This window comes from Anas platyrhynchos, chromosome 33 (assembly GCF_047663525.1).
Source record: "Anas platyrhynchos isolate ZD024472 breed Pekin duck chromosome 33, IASCAAS_PekinDuck_T2T, whole genome shotgun sequence".
Classification (NCBI taxonomy): Eukaryota; Metazoa; Chordata; class Aves; order Anseriformes; family Anatidae; genus Anas; species Anas platyrhynchos.
Window position 1 is genome coordinate 6,252,744 of NC_092618.1, and position 22,805 is coordinate 6,275,548.

At 56.2% G+C, this 22,805-nt stretch overlaps 1 protein-coding gene across 1 annotated transcript in view; it reads right to left on the bottom strand.

The window, feature by feature from the left end:
- LOC113840551 (latent-transforming growth factor beta-binding protein 4-like) overlaps window positions 1-22,805 on the bottom strand; it is a 56,376-nt gene that overhangs the window by 13,361 nt on the left and 20,210 nt on the right. Inside the window, 15 exon segments of the mRNA XM_072029885.1 lie at window positions 1,257-1,388; window positions 1,473-1,595; window positions 2,237-2,362; window positions 2,445-2,570; window positions 2,643-2,762; window positions 3,276-3,401; window positions 3,480-3,605; window positions 4,196-4,324; window positions 5,052-5,256; window positions 5,359-5,558; window positions 5,645-5,791; window positions 6,022-6,186; window positions 7,289-7,411; window positions 7,510-7,578; window positions 7,681-7,783. Of these exon segments, the coding sequence (XP_071885986.1) occupies window positions 1,257-1,388; window positions 1,473-1,595; window positions 2,237-2,362; window positions 2,445-2,570; window positions 2,643-2,762; window positions 3,276-3,401; window positions 3,480-3,605; window positions 4,196-4,324; window positions 5,052-5,256; window positions 5,359-5,558; window positions 5,645-5,791; window positions 6,022-6,186; window positions 7,289-7,411; window positions 7,510-7,578; window positions 7,681-7,783 (2,020 nt within the window).

Consider the following 22,805-nt stretch of genomic DNA (forward strand, 5'->3'; position numbering starts at 1 on the left):
TGGTCCCTGGACCTGTCTCCATTCCCATCCCATCCCCAACCCCATCCCAATCTCACCCTAATCCCATCCCAATCCCATCCCAATCCCACCCCCTATTTTCATCCATTATTGGTCTCCATCTCCATCCCCATCCCAATCCTGTTCCAATCCCACCCCCATCCCCATTCCAAACCCATTCCATCCCAGTCCCAGTCCCAGTCGCAGTCCCAGTCTCAGTCCCAGTCTCAGTCCCAGTCGCAGTCGCAGTCCCAGTCCCAGTCCCAGTCCCAGTCTCAGTCCCAGTCCCAGTCCCAGTCCCAGTCCCTATTTTCATCCATTATTAGTCTCCATTTCCATCCCCACCCCAATCCCATCCCCATCCCATCCCATCCCATCCCAACCCATCCCATCCCCACCCCAATCCCCTCCCATCCCCCTCCCATCCCCATCCCAATCTCACCCCAATCCCATCCCCTCCCATCCCCATCCCCATCCCAGTCCCAGTCCCAGTCCCAGTCCCAGTCCCAGTCCCAGTCCCAGTCCCAGTCCCAGTCCCAGTCCCAGTCCCAGTCCCTATTTTCATCCATTATTAGTCTCCATTTCCATCCCCACCCCAATCCCAATCCCATCCCCATCCCATCCCCATCCCAATCCCACCCCAATCCCATCCCCTCCCATCCCCATCCCATCCCCACCCCAATCCCACCCCAATCCCATCCCCTCCCATCCCCATCCTAGTCCCAGTCCCTAAACCCATCCACTATCGGTCTCTATCTCCATCCTCACCCCAATCCCAACCCCAACCCCAATCCCAATCCCCACCCCCATCCCCATCCCCATCCCCAATCCCAATCCCCAAGCCCCCATCCCCATCCCCATTCCCATCCCATCCCCACCCCAATCTCCTCCCATCCCCATCCCCATCCCATCCCAATCCCATCCCAATCCCATCCCAATCCCCTCCCATCCCCACCCCAATCCCCTCCCATCCCCATCCCAATCCCACCCCAATCCCATCCCCTCCCATCCCCATCCCAATCCCAGTCCCTAAACCCATCCACTATTGGTCTCTATCTCCATCCCCAACCCCAACCCCAACCCCAACCCCAATCCCAATCCCAATCCCAATCCCAATCGCAATCCCAACCCCAACCCCAACCCCAACCCCAATCCCAATCCCAATCCCAATCCCAATCCCAATCCCTATCCCAACCCCAACCCCAACCCCAACCCCAATCCCAATCCCAATCCCAATCCCAATCCCAATCCCCGCTCACCCTCACACCCCCCGCCGTCCCGGGGCCGGTAGCCGTGCTGGCAGGCGGGCACGCAGCGGTAGGATCCGGGCAAGTTCTCGCAGCGCTCAGCCCCACACAACTCGGCCCCGTGCTCCTGGCACTCGTCCACATCTGCGGGGACAGGGCCACCCTCGCCGCCAGCCCCAGGGTGGGGGGCACCCAAAATCCCCCCCCCCCAACCCCCCAGCCCCTCACCGTGGCACTGGGCCCGCTCGGCGTCGGTGCGGAAGCCGGCGGGGCAGTGGCACTCGAAGGCGCCGTCGGTGTTGGCGCAGCGGCCGCCCCGGCACACATCCCCGCGCTGGCACTCGTCCACGTCTGGGGGGGGACACGGGGTGAGGACGGGGGGGACATGGGCACGGGGTGGACGTGGGTACAGGGGGGGGACACGGGGACAGGGGGGATACGGGGAAAGAGGGGGACACAAGGGGCTGGTGGCACCCCGTGGTACCCGGATGCGTGGGTGGGCGGTGGAGGGGTGGGGTGGGATGGGATGGGACTGGGGTGGGATTGGGATTGGGATGGAAATGGGGATGGGGTGGAAAAGGGATGGGATGGGATTGGGGTGGGATTGGGATTGGGGTGGAAAAAGGGTAGGATGGTGATGGGATTGGGGTGGGATGGGGATGGGATTGGGATGGGGATGGGGACTGGGGTGGGAATGGGGATGGGATGGAGACAGAGATGGGATGGGGGTTGGGATTGGGGTGGGATGGGATGGGGACAAGGAGAGACATTGGGATGGGATAGGATGGGGATGGGATTGGGATGGGGATAGGATTGGGATTGGATGGGGACATGGATAGGCACGGGGATGGGATTGAGTAGATTAACTGGGACTAAAAAACCGCAACTGGAATAGAAACCACAATGAGAATGGGGACTGCAATGGGATCGGGATGGGTATGGGGACGGGGACAGGGACAGGGACAGGGACCGGGACCATGCCGGGCTCTGACCAACGCATGCGGTGCCCTCGGGGGTGCTGGCATAGCCCTGGGCGCAGAGGCAGCTGTAGGAGCCCTCGGTGTTGAGGCACTCGCCGTGGGGGAAGCAGAAGTCGCCCTCCAGGCACTCGTTGACATCTGTGGGCAGATGGGGGCCGTGGGGGGGCCGTCGGGTGTGGGGGGGACATGGCACCATCCCCACGCCGCCCCCACCACTCACCCGCGCATGGCGCGCCGCCGGCACCCACCCGGTATCCGCGCCGGCACTGGCAGTGGAAGGAGCCCTCGGTGTTACTGCAGCGGCCGTGGGGACCACAGGGCGAGCCCGTGGCGCACTCGTCCACGTCTAGGGGGTGGCACAATTAAGGGTTGGCCCCCCCCTCGGGGGGACAGGGGGGACGTGGGGGGACGCGGGTACCTGCGCAGCGCCCGTGGCGCAGCTCGAAGCCGTCGCGGCACGGCCGGCACTGGAAGGAGCCCGGCGTGTTGGCGCACTCCTGGCCGGGGCAGGCCAGGTGGTTCTCGCACTCGTCGATGTCTGCGCGGCACGGAGAGGGGGCGGCGGTGGTGGCACCGTGGGGAGGGCGTGGGTGGTGGCACCACGGACGGGGACACCACGGATGGGGACACCACAGATGGGGACACCACGTATTGGGAGGTTATGGATGGGTTCACCATGGATGGGGACACCATGGATGGGGACACCACGCATGGGGACACCACGCATGGGGACACCATGTATTGGGAGGTTATGGATGGGTTCACCATGGATGGGGACACCATGGATGGGGACACTATGGCATGGTGACCCCATGGCTGCTGACCCCATAGATGTTGAGTTCTTGGATGGTGGCGTTATGGCACGGTGACCCCATGGATGGTGACCCCATGGATGGTGACCCCATGAACGATGACCCCATGGGTGTTGAACACGCAGATGGTGTCCCCATACCCTTGGTGTCCCCATACCCTTGGTGTCCCCACAGCCCGGTGTCCCCACACCCAGTGTCCCCACAGCCCGGTGTCCCCACACCCCGGTGTCCCCGCTCACCCTGGCACTGTCCCGTGGGCGTGCTGGCCTGGTAGCCGGCCGGGCAGATGCAGCGGTAGCCACCGGGCAAGTTCTCGCAGCGGCTCTGGGCGCAGGGCGAGGGGCTCTGGGCGCATTCATCCACATCTACGGGGACACGGCCACCTCAGCCCCATCCCCGTTGTCCCCATTGTCCCCCTCTGTCCCCCCCCCGTCCCTGCTGACCTTGGCAGTCGGTGCCGCCGGGGCCGGGCCGGTAGCCGGGGCCGCAGACGCAGCGGAAGCTCCCCACCGTGTTCTCGCAGCGGCCGGGGGCGCAGGGCCGGGGGCTGCGCCGGCACTCGTCCACGTCTGGGCAGGCGGGGGGACGGACGGCAATGGGGACAGACGGACGGACAGGAGCGGGGACGGATGGAGAGGTGGGTGGGAGGGAAGGGGGAGAGGGGAGTGGGGAGGTGGGTGCGCGGGGAAATGGGGGCAGGGGGAAATGGGGGCACGGGGAGGTGGGGGCATGGAGAGATGGGTGGGTGCGTGGGGAAACGGGTGCATGGGGAAATGGGGGCAGGGGGAAATTGGGGCTTGGAGAGGTGGGTGCACAAGGAAGTGGATAGATGGGGAAATGGGTGCACGGAGAAATGGGTGGGTACATGAGGAGGTGGGTGCATGGGGAAATAGGTGGGTGCATGGGGAGGTGGGCGCATGGGGAAATGGGTGCAGAAGGAAATGGGTGCGTGAGGAAATGGGTGCATGAGGAAATGGGTGGCTGCACGGGGAAATAGGTGCACGGGGAAACGGGTGAGTGCATGGGGAGGTGGGTGCATGGGGAAACAGGTGCACAGGGAGGTGGGTGCACAGGGAAATGGGCGCACGGGGAAATGAGTGCAGGGGGAGGTGGGTGCACGGGGACATGGGTGCCCAGGGAGGGGCCGGGCGCCGCTCACCGATGCAGTGGGTGCCCTGGGTGCTGAGCCAGAAGCCGGGGTGGCACAGGCAGGTGTAGCCGCCCTGGCGCGGGACGCAGCGCCCGGGGCCGCAGATCCGCGGGTTCCGCTCGCACACGCTGCCGGCGGCTGCAAGCGGGCACACGTGAGTAACACATGTGTGTGCAAACGGGCAGGCGTGCAGCTGTGCACACCTGTGCAAACATGCACGCATGCACACTGTGCACGTGTGCGCAATCAAGCATGCATGCAACTGTGGACATGTGTGCAAATAGGCATACAGGACACATGCACACGTGTAGGCGTGTGTAAGTAGGCATTGTGCACACGTGTGTAAGCAGGCATGCATGTAGCCGTGCACACGTGTGCAAATAGTCATGCATGCAAACCGTGCACACGTGCACAATATATTTAGCTGTGCATGCATGAGATGCACACGTGCTACTGCAGCTGCATGCAGCTGGGCAAGCCTGCAATGGTGTGCACACGTGTAACACGCACGTGTGTAACTGTGCACGCCTATAACTGTGCACAAACGAGACTGAATAAATGCAAATTGCACACGTAACTGCTTGCACATGTAACTGAGCACACGTGCACATGCAACTGCACACATGCAGCCATGCAAGCATGCAACCATGCACAAGTGCACAGCCACATGCACACACGTGTGACCTTGCACGCCTGTGCTGAGATGTGTATGTGCAACGGCGCAGAGCGTAACCACACGTGCAAAAAATAAAATAAAATGCACGCACACAGCTGCACACAGTGCAACCCTGCGCACATCTGCAACCATGCATGCGTGCAACGGTGCACACACGTGTGCAGCCGTGCACAAGTGCCCCAGCCCTACCTGGTGCCGGACCCTCCGGGCCGGGTGGCGTGGGGAGGGGTCCCAGCAGCCCCAGGGTGGGTCGAGGCACGATGACAACCTCGGGGGCTGGTGGTGGCACCTCGGGGATGCGCGGTGGCACCTCGGGGACGCGTTGTGGCACCTCGGGGACGTCTGGTGGCACCTCGGGGACACGTTGTGGCGCCTCAGGGACCCGCTGTGGAACCTGGGGGACATGTGGCACCTCAGGGACATGCGGTGGTGCCTCAGGGACACGTGGTGGCGCATCAGGGACATGTGGTGACACCTCGGGGACACGTGGTGGTACCTCGGGGATGCGTTGTGGCACCTCGGGGACACGTGGTGACACATCGGGGACCCGTGGTGGCACCTCGGGGACACGCGGTGGCACGTGTGGGACGCGTGGTGGCACCTCGGGGACGCGTTGTGGCACCTTGGGGACCCGCGGTGGCACCTCGGGGACAGGCGGTGACCTGCTGGGGGGCGGCCGACCGGGGCGCCAGCGAGCTGTGGGGCAGAGCAATGGGGTGAGGGGGGGTCCTGGCAGCCGGGAGGGGTGGGGGGGGACAAAGCGGGGGGGACAAGGGGCTCACGGGCGGCGGTCCCAGCTGGGGAGGGGACACGGGGACGCCCCAGGGGGACACGGGGCAGGTCCTGGCCCAGGTAGCGGGTGTTGTAGTGCAGGTCGGAGGCCGAGTAGTGGTAGCCGGGGCCGGCGGGGCAGATCTCCTTGAACCCCTCTGCAATTGAAGGGGGGGGAGGGGGTGTCAAAATGGACCCCCCCCCCAAAAAAATTACCCCCCTCCCCCAAAAAAAACCCCCCTCCAAAGGGTGAGCCCGTGGCTTTGGGTGCAAATCCCATGAAACGGAGGCTCCCCAAAGGGTTTTTGTTTTTTTTTGGGGGGGTCCGCCCTAAAGGGTTTTTTTTGGGGGGATCCCAAGGGGTTGGGGGGGTCCCGGGGGGGCTCACCGGAGCCGAAGGGGGGGCAGCGCTGGCACGCCGGCCCCCAGGCCTTGCCCACGCGGCTGCAGCAGCAGATCTGGCGGGTGATGTTGCGCAGGGTGGGCAGCGCGCAGCGCCCCTCCCGCAGCACCCGGTAACATGGCTCCCGCGCCTCCGAGATCACCTGGTGGGCTGGGGGGGGGGGGCGGGGGGGTGGTACCGGTCACCCTAATCCCAATCCCAATCCCAGTCCTAGTCCTGGTCCTAACCCCAATCCCAATCCCAACCCCAATTCCAATCCCAACCCCAATTCCAATCCCAATCCCAAACCCAATCCCAGTCCTAGTCCTGGTCCTAACCCCAATCCCAACCCCAATTCCAATCCCAACCCCAAAACCCCAATCCCAATCCCAATCCCAATCCCAATCCCAGTCCTAGTCCTGGTCCTAACCCCAATCCCATTTCATCCTGTTCCCATCCCAATCCCACCTCATCCTACTCCATCCCCATCCCACCCCAATCCTTTCCCCTTCCTCTTCCCTTCCCTATCCCCTCCCAATCCCAATCCCAATCCCAATCCCAATCCCTATTCCATTTCAGACCACCCCCATCCCCATCCCATCCCCATCCCCTCCCAATCCCAACTCCAACTCCAATCCCAACCCCTACTCCCTCCTCACCCCATCCCCATCCACATCCCAACCACAATCCCAATCCCAACCCTAATCCCAATTCCAACCCCAATCCCAATCCCTACCACAATTCCAGGCCCTGCCCCGACCTCAACCCCAACCCCAATTCCAATTCCAATCCCAATCCCAGCCCCAGCCCCTGCCCCAACCCCAATCCCAATCCCAATCCCAATCCCAGCCCCAACCCCAGCCCCAACCCCAATCCCAATCCCAACCCCAATCCCAGCCCCAACCCCAACCCCAACCCCAATCCCAACCCCAATCCCAATCCCAATCCCAATCCCAACTCCACCCATAATCCCAACCCCAACCTCATCCCCAATCCCACCCCCAACCCCAACCCCACCCCCAACCCCAACCCCAATCTCAACCCCAACCCCAACCTCACCCCCAATCCCAATCCCAATCCCACCCCCAATCCCATCCCGATCCCAACCCCAATCCCAATCCCAACCCCAACCCCAATCCCAGCCCCAACCCCAACCCCAACCCCAATCCCAATCCCAATCCCAATCCCAATCCCAACCCCAACCCCACCCATAATCCCAACCCCAACCCCACCCCCAACCCCACCCCCAATCCCATCCCGATCCCGATCCCACAGATGCAGCTGCTCCGGGACGAGTCCAGGATGAAGCCCTCGTGGCAGAGGCAGGCGAAGCTGCCCCGGGTGTTGGTGCAGAGCCCGTTCTTGCAGAACCCCCCCTCCTGGCACTCATCCACATCTGGGGGGGGGACGCACACACACAGGGTGGGGGTCAGCACCCCAAAACCCCCCCCATCCCCTTTTAACCCCCCCAAAAATAAATCTCCCCAAACTCACCCACGCAGGAGCCGTTGGCGCGGCGGAAACCTTTGGGGCAGGGGTGCTGCCCCACGGCGGGGGGGTTCGCTGCAAATGGGGGGGGGGAGGGGGGGACAAAGTGAGCCCCCCCCCCCACACCGCAGAACCCCCCCCAACCCCATAACCCCAAAAAAAAACCCGCTGCCTTACGGGGGTCGGCGTCACAGGGCTGGCACTCGTGCACCCCCCAGGCCACGCCGGCCCCCCGGCAGCAGACGTCCTGGGTGCGCAGACCGGGCAGGGGCGAGCTGCACTGCACGGGGCGGGGGGGTCGGGGGGCGCCGGGACCCCCCCGTGTCCCCATGTCCCCCCCCACGTCCCCATGTCCCCACCTGGATCCCCAGGTCCCCCTCCGTGTCCCCACCACATCCCCAGCCCCACATCCTCGGCCACCTCCCCGTGCTCACGGTGCCATCCCCATGTCCCCACCCCAATGTCCCCATCCCCATGTCCCCATCTCCACCCCAATGTCCCCATCCCCATCCCAATGTCCCCACCCCAATGTCCCCATCCCCATGTCCCCATCCCCACCCCAATGTCCCCATCCCATCCCAATGTCCCCACCCCAATATCCCCACCCCAATGTCCCCATCCCCATGTCCCCATCCCCACCCCAATGTCCCCATCCCATCCCAATGTCCCCACCCCAATGTCCCCACCCCAATGTCCCCATCCCCACCCCAATGTCCCCATCCCCATGTCCCCATCCCAATGTCCCCATCCCTGTCCCCATGTCCCCATCCCCGCCCCCAAGTCCCCATCCCCATCCCCATGTCCCCCATCTCCCCAGGCACAACTTGTGGCCATTTCCTCAAGTCCTATCATTAGTTATCTGAGAAAAGAGGCTGACCCCCTCCTCATCACAACCTCCCTTCAGGAAGTTGTAGAGTACAATGAGGTCTCCCCTGAGCCTCCACTTCCGCAGACCAACCACCCCCAGCTCCCTCAGCCGCTCCTCACAGGACTTGTGCCCCAGGCCCTTCCCCAGCTTTGTAGCCCTGCTCTGGGCACACTCCAGGGCCTCGATGTCCTTCTGGTACTGAGGGGCCCAAAGCTGAGCACAGCACCTGAGGGGCGGCCTCACCATGTAATACACAATAAATGTTTGTTCATTGTCTTTTGTATTATAAAAACAAGGAGTTCCGTTTGAGGAGCAGGAGTTGCGAAGGCTCCCTGCTGAAGTAAGGAGCTGGATAATACTTGGCTAGACACTATGAAAATTCTTTTGCTTAATGTAACAAAAAAGAGAACCCCCTCCCCTTCTCTCCTTCTGCATCTCAGTTGCCTCTTTCGTTCAAAGACCCTGCTGCAAAGCTCATGTAACCATCTCCTGATAAGTTGTTAAACTAGTGTATCAACATCCTGCCTTCCTGTCTCACGCTGGGCCAACATGACCAACTAAAAAAAGAAGTTGAACCACAACGCCGAGGAAGACTACGGCCTTCATCTTCACGACCACCAGAGGGACAGAGACGACCCCCTAGCAACAGTGCACACAGTCGCAGAATATACCAGGATGTGCTGCGTAATCCCGGAATTACCAAGATATAAAAAGGGACCCTGGGGGGGGTGAGGTGCGTGCCGTTGGTGGAGCCGAGACTCCGTTGCCGCCCAGCGCTGTTTTGCTTGCTGTTGCTTACTCAATAACTTCCTTTCTATTATTAATGCAATGCTCTCTGAAAATTAATTAAGGGGGCAACTTATAACACTGGGGAGCTCTGCTTGGGCATGGCTGGTGCGGCTGGTGGCGAAAGTGGGGTGGCTGGCGGGCAGCCTGCGATGGCAACCGATTGCGTTGCCCTTCACGGGCACCAGGCCTTGCAGCTGCCCCTGAGCAGCTCCTCTGGGAAGGATCCAGCGCTGAAGCATCTCACAGTGCTGGGAGCTCCCTTCACATCGGCCACGCTAATGCTGAAATTCCTCCTGTCCTCCTCCCTGCCAGGCGTCCAGCCAGGTGCGGGAGCACTCCATCTGCCTCTTCCAAGCCGTGGTGGAGGCTGTGCTGCGGCAAAGGAAGAAGGAAATGAAGAGGACGGTTCACAGCAGCCTTCTCCCACTCTACTTTCATATGAGAGACCAGAGTGAGAGCGTAGCAAAGGTACAGATCTCAGAGCTGAGCAGTTATGTGGGCAAGGGTGTGCTGATGCCACAGGGTTGCTCTGGGGGATCTCTGGCCGGCAGCATGAGCTGCCTCCGATGGTGGCTGTCCCGTGGCCTTGCCTTGGCCACTGAACCCAGTGCACGCTGCCCCCCACCACAGCCTCCCATAACGCGCTGGGAAAGGCTCGCAGCCCTGCCAAGAGGAGGGGACAGAGGGTCTCCTTCCCAAGGCTGTGCTGCTACCTCCCAACCTCTGCTGCTCCGCAGGCCTCTGGGGAAGCTCTCGCCGTGGCTGCAGAGTTTCTGCGACGCAAGGAGCTCAAGCGCTTTGTCCAGACAGAACAGACGTGGAGGATCGGGGAGTGCTTGGTAAGGACCCAACTTGGTTTGCCCCAGCTGGGCAAACGCGCCCGGCCAGAGCCCGCTGCCTGCAGCCGCATCCTCGCTCCCTTCCTGCCAGCACAGAGCCCCAGGGGGCTCTTCTGCAGGCCCCTCTGCCCTCCCTGCCCCCAGGATGCTGGAGGAGACCCTGGAGAGGGTGTGCAAGCCCCGTGACCCTGCGTTCTCTCTCTCTCCAGCTGCAGCAGGACAGAGGCAGAGTAGAAGAATACCTGCAGCAGAGCCAGCCCTACCTGAAGGCCACTCAGACCCTTGTGCGACTTGAGGCCGTCAGATTCATTGGTGAGCCCAGCCCCTGGGTCCCTCTTGGGGCAGCCTTTGGCAGCCCCAGGCACTGCCCTGGCAGTGAGGCACAGCCCTGTTGCCCCCAGAGCCCCCCGACTGGGCCCTTGCTCCAGGGTGCAGGAGGGGGCACAGCCTGGCTGGCCAGGCCAGGGGCTGCGCTGCTGGGAGCGTGCTGGGGAGCGGGGCTCTGATGGGGTCTCTGTGTCTAGGTCTTGCTGCGCGCTACTGCGAGGACCAGAGCGAGGAGAAGCTGGAGGAAATCCTCATCGGTGAGTGAGGGCAGTGGGGGGTGTGCTAGGGCTGGGGGGACAGCGGCAAAGGCCCCCGTGCCTTGCCCTGCTCCAGGGAAATGCTTCGGGGCGGAGGAGCAATGCAGCCATAGGAACGAGGGAGAGGAGACGGGGTAGCCTGTGGTGTCAGGGAATGGCCTCCCAGCCTGGAGCTGGGCAGTGCCGCTGAAAGGGTTGAGTGTCCCTGAGGAAGAGTCAGGGGAAAGGGCAGTAAGGCTGACAGAAGGTGGGAGCCTGTTGTAGAGCACGCAACCAGGACGAAGAGGGAGATGAGACAGCCTACAAGCAGCTAGGAGCAGGGTCACGATTGCTAGCCCTTGCTCTCATGGGGAAGCACAATAGCGAGAGGAAAGAGTCCAGGAGATTCCTGGAGTGTGTGAATCCTCCCAAGGGATGGAGGCAGGTGGTGAGGGAACCAGCTTGTGAAGGTGCCCCACTTGACCTGTGGTGCGCAGGTGGGGAAGGACTGGTGGCTGCATTTGGGACATTGCTGAGCAGCAGCTTTCAACGGATTCCTTTGTCCCTCCTGCTCCTCCTGGCCTGGGGAAGAGTCGAGTGGGGCTGGCATGCTCTGCAGGGGATGCCTGGGGATCTCTGCAAGGAGTGGGTTTTCATCTCTGCTCTTCTTTCTTTTGCAGTCCTCCAGCCTTCAGAGAACGACCCGGAACCCATGGTCCGTTCCCTGGCAGTTCAAACCACCCTGATCCTGACGTCAAGGCATAAGGCAATGTCAGGACGGAGATTTCCACTGCTGTGTTGCTGCTAGCCCCGCAGCAGTCCTCAAAAGAGCAATATATATTTTAATAGAACTAGGTTGTTGTCTCGTTATTCCAGCAGCTCTTTCACAGTGACTCGGTGCCATGACGCTGAGCTAACTTGGAGGCCACCAAGGACGTCTTTTCCCTGGGCCCGGTGACTGCATGGCGCCTACTCAACCAGTGAAAGAGTCACAGAACCCTTGCGCTTGGAAAAGGGCCTTCAGCTCAAGTCCAAGCGTCAGCTAACACCACCAGGCCCACCATAAAACCACGGCCCTTAGCGCCAAGTCCACGCATTTCTTTAATAGCTCCAGGCCTGGGACTCCAGCAGTGCCCTGGGCAGCCGGTTCCACCCTTTGCATGAAGAAATTCTTCCTGACATCCCATCCTGTGGTAGGTGCGCCCAGGTAGAAGAACTGCTCAGCCTCCTGGCAGAGCTTCGGGAGGAGGTGGGCAGGCTGAGGAGCACCAGGGAGTCGGAGAAGGTTGAACTGTACTGTGCCAGCCCTGGGACAGATGCGTCAGGCAGACACAGCAGAGGAAATGGAGGATCCCCTACCCTCTGGCCATCAGGCAGAAGGAGTGCATCTCAGTGACGAAGGGATGGAAGTTTAGATCTGCTCGGGGCAGCAGGCGGACCCCTCCTTGCCTACCTCACCTTCCTTTCAGGTGCCCTGAAACAACAGACTCTGGAAGTAATGGACACACAAACGATGATGTGCATGAAGGTCCATCCAGGTTGGAGGGGTTTTCTAGGGCAAGTCAGCCTTCCCCAGTATCACGACCACCTCCATCAAGAAGAAGAGAAGGGTTACTGTCATAAGTGACTCCCTTCTGAGCAGAACAGAGGGCCGCATATGCCGGCCTGACCCAACCCATGGAGAAGTCTGCTGCCTCCCAGGAGATCAGGGTAAAAGGTGTTTCTGGAAAGCTCACTTGCCCCGTAAGGCCCTCTGAGCATCATCCATTATTGTTCTGTCCTGACAGAATCTTCTAAGTGGCACACCAAAATGGGAGGGAGTGTGCGCTAGCGAGATCCTTCGGCCTGCTCCATGCCACGCTGGGTACACTGGAGCACATTTGGAATGTTTCTGCACCGATGCACCCAGCATGAGGGACAAGCAGGAGGAGCTGGAAGCTTCAGCTCCATCCCAGAACAAGCGAGACTTGGTGTGCTGTGATGGACGGGTATGGGCTCTTCAGGAAGGATAGGCAGGGCAGGCGAGGCAAGGGGCTGGCACAAGGACGTGGCCGAGAGCTTCTGGGTAAGGATTAAGGGAGAAAGCAATCACTTGGATGTTGCAGTGGGTGTTTGCGATACCAATGAATTATTCGCTAAGCAACTAAGAGAGACCTCTCTTAGCTCAACTGCCCTTGTCCTGATGGGGGACTTCAACTTGCCAGACGTTAACTGGGAAGACCACACAGCTGATACAAGCAGGTCCAGGAGATTCCTCACACACCTTGATGACAACTCCTTGGTACAGCTACTGAGGGAGACAACAAGGAAAGGTGCCATCCTAGACCTGTTGCTTGTGTTATAAATGGCTCAGTCTTCAAAATAGGATTATAATCAAAGTTTACAATTTATTAAAGGAATAGAGGTAAGCAAACAGCGCTGGGTGCGCCGGGAGTCTCTGCTCCACCAGGACGCACACCAGTTACATCAAGCAGCTGATTTTTATGCTCCTAGGCTGATACATATTCATTACTACTCCTAAAAAAAATGGGTTATTATAATTAGCTTCCGGGATCCAAACCCTCCTACTGGAGCATGCGCATCAGTCTCTGGTGGTCCCCCTGGGGGTCTCTGGGGGTCTTTCCTGCTGAAGGCTCGTAGTCTTCCTCTCAGTTTTTTTTTCTTGTCCTTCCCCTTTGTACTCCTTGGCAGCATGTCAAAAGCTTACACAGCGTTCCCTGCAAGTTTTGTCTTCTAGCCATCCTTCAGCTTCTTTCTTCTCCTTAATCTCCTGGCCGCCTGGCCAGATATCAGGGGCTTGCATAGTGTCCCATTCGGAAGTCATAACAGTTACTAGTTGTTAGCAGTTGTTCTGAAACCCCCAGACATCAGAGACTTCAAAGAAAGAACATACAAACACAAATAGCTCTCTATTGACACTTCACATTTAAAAATCTTTGGCGATTGGAGGAAAACTGCCAGTATGCCTGCTCTTGGCAGGGGGGTTGGACCCGATGATCTCTTGAGGTCCCTTCCAACCCCTCCAATTCTGTGAACTTTGGACACGGGGAGGGCAGAGTTCAGGCTGCTCAGGGAACTAGTTCGGAAGATCCCCTGAGAAGCTGTTTTGGAAGGTATCGGGGTCCATCTTTTTAAGCACGACCTCCTAAGAGCACAGGAGCAGGCGATTCCAAAATGTTGGAAGTCAAGCAGGCGGGGCAGGAGGCCAGCTTGGCTGAGCAGGGATCTTCTTCTAGAGCTTAAGTGCAAAAAGAAAGCGTGTGGCCACTGGAAGCGAGGTCGTGTGACATGGCAGGGCTACAGAGGTGCTGTTTGCCTCTGTAGGGAGAAAATTCGTGCAGGCAAAGCTCAGGGGTGACGCTGGCTAGTAGTGTGGGCAACAACGCAGATATATACATTAATATGTGTATTGAAGATGTGAACTGCTAAAGGAGGGCTAGAGGAAACATTGGTCCGTTACTTGCTGAGGATGGTCACCTCACAAACACAGACATAGGCGAAGCAGAGCCATTTAATGTCTCTTCTGCCTCTGTCTTCAAGAGCAATGATGGGCTCTGGGACCCAAGGGGCCCAGAGTTGGGGGGCCATGAGTGCGGTAACAAAAACCTCCTAGCCAAACCCACACTGGATGCATATGAGTCTACGGGGCCTGAGGGGATTCATTCCAGGGTTCTCAGAGGGCCGACTAATGTCCTTGTGAGACCTCTCTCAATTATTTTTCAATGGTCTTGGGAGCCCAGAGAGGTCCAAGTTGACTGTAGGCTGGCAATCATTGTGACAGATTTCCAGAAGGGCAAGAAAGAAGAGCCCAATAATTACAGACCTGCCAGTCTCTCTTCAGAGCCTAGTAAAAATACGGAGAAACTCTTCTGGGCATTACTGAAGAACACCGGAAAGACAACGCAGTTGATCACAGCCCACCCAGGTTCATGAGGGGAAAGTCCTGTTTAACAAACTTAATTTCCTTTTATGACAGCATCACCCGTCTAGTTGAGCAAGGGATGCCAGGTTTTGGATTTCCATCAAGTTTTCAGTACTGTTTCTCTCAGTATCCTTCTGGACAAAATGTCCATTGTACAGCTAGATAAATACATGCGGTTTAGGGTGAAAAGTTGGCTGATGGGTTGGGCTCAAGGGGTTACAGAAATGGGGTTGCATCAGGCTGTTGACCAGTCCCTAGTGGGGTTCCCCAGGGTTCCACTTAGGGCCAGCAGAAGAGGCTGGAGAGCAGCCTTGCAGAAAGGGATCTGGGGGTTTTGGTCGACAGCAAGTTGAATACGTGTCAGAATTCAGCCTGGAGGAGAGTGAGGGGAGGCCTCCTGGCGGCCTGCAGCTCCCTCACGAGGGGAGCAGAGGGGCAGTGTGGCATTTAGGGGTGTAGCCGATTAACCGTTACGGGTCCGGTCAGATTCAGGGTCCTGAACTATCACAATCACGGATTCACCAATAACGCATGTATGAAATACAGAGGTGGCACAGGTGCGCAGCCTGGAAATGAACGCGTTACAAGGCACAAAGACTCTATAGAGATTCCTAAGTTTCCGCAGAGACACACGATATAACCTAGTGTTCAAATCTCACCCAAAGGCGTCCCAATGGGCGAGAAGAGAGGCTCAGCCCGTCGACTGATCCCAGGAGTCAGGAGGTCCTCAGGATGGTGTATTCCCTTGGGATGGCGTCTCCCCTGATGGTGGTATCTTCCCTAATGATGGTACCTTCCCTAACAATGGTATCTTCCCTGACACACCCTCTCTCTTAGGCCAATTTATGAGGTGGAGCTTGAGTGACTCTAGTCAAGCATATTTTAGTTAGGATTGGTGAAAAGGTTTCTTGTCTCTGTTTAAAGTAGTAGGCTCTGAGAAATTCAGAGCACATGCTCAGAGAGGGGTGGTCGCACCTTGGAAGCAGGGAGCTTTTGGGATGGAGGTGTGTTTTGGCATTTTAATGATATTATAATTGTACTGGGTCTGGCTGGAATGTTAACTTTCCCGGCAGCAGCCCATACAGTGCCGTACTCTGGACTTGTAGCTGGAACAGCAGTGTTATCACACCAGTGTTGTGTCTACTGCTGAGCAGCAGTGGCACAGCATCGGGCCTTTCTCTAACCCTCCTAGGGGGTGGGCAAAAAGTGAGGAGAGAAACATCACTAGGGCAGCTGACCTAAACCGATCAAAGGGATATTCCATACTGTCGTGGTTTAACCCGGCCGGCAGCTAAACACCACGCAGCCGTTCGCTCACCCTCCCCCCTCCCTCTCTGGGACGGGGGAGAGAAATGGAGAGTGAAGCCCATGAGTTGAGATAAAGACAGTTTAATAAGACAGGAAAATAATAATAACAAATATAATAATAACAATAATAATAATAATGATACAATGGTGATAATACGAAAGTAATAGTATGTACAAACAAGTGATGCACAATGCAATTGCTCACCACTCGCTGACCGATGCCCAGCCTAACCCCGAGCAGTCCGGCCCCCTCCCCCCAGCTAGCCACCCCTATATATTGTTTAGCATGACGTCAGATGGTATGGAATACCCCTTTGGCTAGTTTGGGTCACCTGTCCTGGGTCTGTCCCCTCCCAGCTCTTACTGCACCCCCAGCCTGCCCGTTGGCAGGACAGAGCAAAAGGCTGAGATGTCCTTGGCTTAGTATAAGCACTGCTCTGCAACAATTAAAGCATTGGGGTGTTATCAGCACTCTTCTCATCCTAAGCCAAAACACAGCATTCCACCAGCTACTAGGAAGAAAATTAATTCTGTGCTAACTGAAACCAGGACACATACCATGTGATGTCACACTCAGCAATAAAAGGTGGAAACAGGAAGAAGAGGGGAGGGGTGGGCTCTCGTTGAGAAGACGTCGGTCCTCCTCTGGAACACTGGCTGCGTGCGTTGAGGCCTTGCTTCAAGGACGCGGTCAATCATCGCTCATTTGTGGGAAGTAGAGAGTAATTTCTTTCCTCTGCGCTTCCATATAGCTTTCATTTATTTTGTTGGTTTGTTTTCCTCCCTTCTTTTTATTTTCCCTTTTCCCCTCCCTTTTCCCCTTTCCCTTTTATTTCCCCTTAGTTAAATTTTTAGTTCATAGTAGTCTTGATTTAATTATTATAGTTATTTCCCTTTAATTAAATTATCCTTATCTCAACCCGTGAGTTGTTCTTTGCTTTACTTCTCCCCCTCCTCATCTAAAGGAGGGGGCGTGAGAGAGCGGTTGTGGGGTTTAGCTGCCCAGCACGGTAAAACCACCACAATAATGAGCAAAAGTACATTAGAATACAGCATTTGTCAAAACATGACAGGTCGTTGGCTCAGGGTAGCAAAAAGTGCAGCTTATCGGTCTCAGCGTGCACAGGAACAATCGAGTCCGCACCTGGTCACAGAGCCTAGCCATGGTGTCTCCACTCCACTCTATGCTCCGTGCTGTTCCTTAGAGCTAGCACACCAGGTTCCCCCAGCGCAATAGCATCTAAGGTTGGAAGCCTAGGGAATGCTCAGGTAATGCAGCTACGCCCTACCCTGAAAGCCTTTTCAATGCTGTGCATTTTCTTTAAGATGTGAATGTTAGTTTTATTTTCCTAGTTACTTCAGGCAACTGCACCACAGGCAGGTGCTGAGCTCTGCTCTCTGGGGACAGTGACAGGACCCAAGAGAATGGCACGGAGCTGGGACAGGGGAGGCAGAGGCTGGGTGTTAGGAAAAGGTTTTTCACTGAAAGGGTGGTCGGGCACTGGGACAAGCTGCCCAGGGCATTGGGCATGGCTCCAAGCCTGCTGGAAGTCAAGTCAAGTCAAGCGTTTGCACAACGCTCTAACATCCTCCGATAATGGGTGGTTCTGTGTGGAGCCTGGCGTTTGACTCAATGATCCTTGTGGGTCTTGTGTGGGAAAGGAATTTGTAGGTGGCTTTGCACTATTGCACACGTTCCTGAATTAGAGATAATGAAGAAATAATCGTAGAATCGTAGAATCTCCCGAGTTGGAAGGGACCCATAACGTTCAAGTCCAACTGCTGGCACCGCACAGGTCTACCCAAAAGTTTAGACCATGTGACTAAGTGCACAGTCCAATCGCTTCTTCAATTCAGACAGGCTTGGTGCAGTGACTACTTCACTGGGAAGCCTGCTCCAGTGTGCGACCACCCTCTTGGTGAAGAACCTCTTCCTGATGTGCAGCCCAAACTTCCCCTGCCTCAGCTTAACACCTTTCCCACGGGTCCTATCACTGGTGATTACGGAGAATAGGTCACCTGCCTCTCCACTCCCCCTCGCAAGGAAGTTGTAGACTGCGATGAGGTCCCCCCTCAGCCTCCTCTTCTCCAGGCTGAACAGGCCCAGCGCCCTCAGCCGCTCCTCATATGTCTTCCCCTCTAGGCCCTTCACCATCTTCGTCGCCCTCCTCTGGACCCTCTCCAACAGAGCCGGAGCCGCCAGGTCAACTCAGACCCGGGAAGGGGGGGGGGGGGGGGGGGAGGAAAAAAAACGGGGAAGGAGACGGGAGAGAGACCCAATCCATGCCGCGTGGAGCGGGGAAGTGGGGCCGTGTGATGGGAAGAGGGTAAGAGGGAAAAGAGGGAGAAAAGCGAGAGTGTTCTCCCCCGAGGGGGGAACGAGTGAACGGCAGGCAGGCGCAGGTCTGCGCGTGACAACTGCATCCCCTTGCCTTTCCCTCCTCCGCCCGGTGGTGGCAAGGGCGAAAAGTGACAAAAACTCGTGTCAAGGGCTGACTCTCAATAGATCGCAGCGAGGGAGCTGCTCTGCTACGTACGGAACCCTGACCCAGAATCAGGTCGTCTACAAATGATTTAGCACCGGGTTTCCCACGAACATGCGGGACGCAACGGTAAGCATACATGCGCCCAAGCCTTGAGCAGCCAGTTTCTCCGGGAGAATTCTGTGAGAAAAGGTGTCGAAAGCCTTACGGAGGGTTAGGTAGACCACATCCACAGCCATTCCTTCATCCACTGAGCACATTGCCTTGTCTTAGAAGGAGATCAGATTTGTCAAGCAGGACCTCTCTTTGATAACCACCTACTGAAATGGCCTGATCACCCGACTGTTCTTTCAGTGTTACAGAATCACAGAATCACAGAATTTCTAGGTTGGAAGAGACCTCAAGATCATCGAGTCCAACCTCTGACCTAACGCCAACAGTCCCCACTAAACCATATCCCTAAGCTCTACATCTAAACGTCTTTTAAAGACTTCCAGGGATGGTGACTCCACCACTTCCCTGGGCAGCCTGTTCCAGTGTCTAACAACCCTTTCGGTAAAGAAGTTCTTCCTAAGATCCAACCTAAAACTCCCCTGGCGCAACTTTAGCCCATTCCCCCTCGTCCTGTCACCAGGCACGTGGGAGAACAGGCCAACCCCCACCTCACTACAGCCTCCTTTGAGGTACCTGTAGAGAGCAATAAGGTCGCCCCCGAGCCTCCTCTTCTCCAGGCTGAACAAGCCCAGCTCCCTCAGCCGCTCCTCGTAGGACTTGTTCTCCAGGCCCCTCACCAGCTTCGTCGCCCTTCTTTGGACCCGCTCAAGCACCTCGATGTCCTTCTTGTAGCGAGGGACCCAAAACTGAACACAGTACTCGAGGTGCGGCCTCACCAGAGCCGAGTACAGGGGGAAATGTGTTGTGTGATGGTACTCCGGATAATCTGATCCATGAGCTTTCCCAGCATCGTGGACAGAATAACAGATCCGTAGGTCCCCGACTCCTCCTTCCAGCCCTTCCTGTAGACAGACGTCACATTTGCTAGTCGCCAGTTGACCGCAGCCTCCCCTGATAGCCACGACTGCTGATCAATGATGGTTGCAGGTTGGCAAGTGATTCTGCCAGCTCCCTCAGTAGTGACAGGTGGATCCAATTCTGCCCCATAGATGTGTGTATATCTAAGTGGAGTAGCAGTTCTCTAACTATTTCCTCCTGGATTATGAGTGTTTCATTCTGCTCCCTGTACCTATCTACCAGCTCTGGAGGCTGAGTACCAGGGGAACAACTGGTCTTGCTGCTAAAAACTGAGGCAACGAAGGAATTAAGTACCTCAGCCTTTTCCTCATGTCTTCTATGGTTCTATGTCACTATCATTCCCCTCACATCCAATTCAGAATGGAGATGCTCCTTAATGCTCTTGTTATGTGTATATATATGTGTATATATATATATATATATATATATAATTACTCTTTTTGTTAGTAATAGTCAGATAGAGCTCCAGTTAGGATTTGGCCATTCTGATTTTGTCCCTGCACAGCTTCAAGACATGGAGGACTGAGCTCCACACCAAACGAAAAAATGGATGGAAAAAAAGCACAGAAAAGGTGGAACGTGGCAGCTTTACATCCCCTGCCCTTACCTGAGTCTATGCTGTAATTCCGTTCAACTGCTTACTGCCGTATTCTCTAAAGCGTCCTGCAACTCCTGTTGCTGTTATCTTGTGAGAGACAGCACAATCAGGGTGAGTCATCTGCCTACAGAAATTAACAACTGACAGAATGGAGCATCTGTCCAGGAGAAGTTGGAGTGGCTGATGGGCCTGCCACAGGGACTGGCGTGTGCCTGCAGGAAAAGTCCCAGGGGTCGGAGACGTGTTGCCTGTGGCTTGTTAAGCACAGGTCAAGCCCCAGCACATTCCAGTAATTTGTGTCTCTTTGGAAATGCCAGGGTGATCACACGCAGTTTTCAAGCATTTCACAGTTTTTTCTAGGATTCTGCACATTCTCAGAGGTGAAGCTCCAAAGCACTGGAGGTGCCCACTGCTCTAGGTTCCTGCCCATATCCTCACACAGTCCCTGCCACTCCTAACTCTCCTGCCTCTGGAAAGATCTCTGGATGGCATGCTTAAGTAGTTGTTTAAAATTATACAAAACCTGAATCACATTTAGGAGATGGGACAACAGAAACATGCTGGTTCGGCCATCCCACGGATATTCAAAGCTTTCAAGAGCTATTGTAATTAGCCCGGAGGAGAAGAAGAAAGGGAGAGTGAAGAAGTGGGGAGAAACGTCCCCCACTGTCCACACCAGTTCCATCCCCCCACCTCCTGCCCCACCCTGCACAGGAGAAAAGGCAAAAAGTGTAAAATAATGTAACTATTAATAGTTTCTAAGAGATGAAGAGATGGTTCCCGAGGTACAGAGGTGGCAATAATTTTATCCTGTCATAAGTCAGTGTTATCCCATACATCAAAACAGTAACCTTAAACCAGCCCCCAGAATTGATGAACAGCATGACATGGAAGACAGACAGTTAGTGATGTGCTATACAACACAATTCTGAAAACAAGCACAACAGCCCCAAGATCAAAAAGATCAACATTGTGATCAGCAACTGTTAAAGCAACTGTTAAACTGATCTATTGCTTATAACAATTTACTTTTAAAATGCTCTGGTCCGATTTGTCATCTCAACCTTTGTGCTCCATGCTAGGCACCAAAAAGACTTGCAGTGGTTTGACCCAGGAGGCAGCTCAGCACTACAGATCTATTTATCCAATGCAATGAAGGAGAGAACTGGGAGAAAAAAAAAAAAAAAAGAAAAAAAAAAAAAAAGACACAAAAGGAGTAGGTTGTTATTGTTATTGTTACAGACACCAACAGAGTAAGGGCATGATATTTTTGTGTGCACATCAATGTGGGGGGGAGGATTGGGAGGGACCGTGGGTGGGGCAAAGGGTCACGGGGATCTGGGGCAGTCATGTGTATAAGAAGCTATGCTACGCAGCAATAAATTGGCACTTGAGCTAGACACGGTGTGTCTGTCTCTGGTGTCCCTGCTTGGGGAGCAGACGTCCAGGCAGCCAAGTGATGTTGTCTCTCGGGCTGGGGTAGCACGGAGAGAGACAACAATCAAAAGACAGGAAAGGTGGCGGTGATTAATTGAAAAGTGTTGGACCTAAGCATGACGTATATGGTATGGAATTAGGGGTGGATATTGTCCTAGTTTTGGCTGCGATAGAGTTCATTTTTCTTCCTAGTAGCTGGTATGTTGCTGCCTTTCGTATTTACAGAATCACAGAGCAGTTTGGGTAGGAAAGGACCTTAAAGATCACATAATTCCAACTCTTCTGCCATGGGCAGAGACATCTTCCGCTAGACCAGGTTGCTGAAAGCCCCATCCAACCTGGCCCTGCTTCCAGAGATGAGGCAGCCACAGCTTCTCTGGGCAGCCTGTTCCCGTGCCTAATCATTCTCTGAGTAAACAACTTTCTAATATCTAATCCGGATCTACCCTCTTGCAGTTTAAAACCATTACCCCTAGTTACTGCTGGCTCATATTCAGCTGACTATCTACCAATATCCCCAGGAGCCTTTCTGCTGGGCGGCTTTCCACGCACTCTTCCCCCAGCTTGTGGCATTACATGGGGTTGTTGTGCCCAAGTGCAGGACCCGGCACTTTGCCTTGTTGAACTTCATCCAGTTGGCCTCAGCCCATGGGTGCAGCCTATCCATTTCCCTCTGCAGAGCCTTCCTACCCTCAAGGAGATCAACACTCTCTCTGAACTAGGTGTCATCTGCAAACTCACTGAGGGTGCACTTGATCCCCTTGTCCAGATCACTGATGGAGATATTGAAAAGAAGTGGCCCCAGTACTGGGCCCAGTGGGACACCACTAGTGACTGGCCTCCAGCTGCATTTAGCTCCATTCACCACAGCAATTTGGACCTGGCCACCCAGACAGTTTTCGACCCATTGATGCATACATCCATCCAGGCCTTGAGCCGCCAGTTCCTCTGGGAGAATGCTGTGGGAAATGGTTTCAAAAGCCTTACTGAGGTCTAGGTAGACCACGTCCACAGCCTTCCCCTTGTCCACTGAAAGCATAACCTTATCTTCAAAGGGGATCAGATTTGCCAAGCAGGACCTGGCGTTGATAAACTCATGATGACTGGGCCTGCTCACCTGCTTGTCCTGGAAGCGTTGCGGGATGGTACTCAAGACAATCTGCTCCATGAGCTTCCCCAGCACCAAGATCAGACTGACAGGCCTGTAGTTCCCCGGATCCTCCTTCCGGCCCTTCTTGTAGACAGACGTCACGTTTGCTAGTCACCGGGTGACTGGGACCTCCCCTGATAGCCAGGACTGCTGGTCAGTGATGGAAAGCAGCTTGGAGAGCACTTCAGCCAGCTCCCTCAGTAACAACGGGTGGATGCCATCTAGCCCCCTAGACTTGTGCACATCTGAGTGCAGTAGCAGTTTTCTCAACATTTCCTCATGAGAGCTTCATTCTGCTGAAGGTCCTTATCTA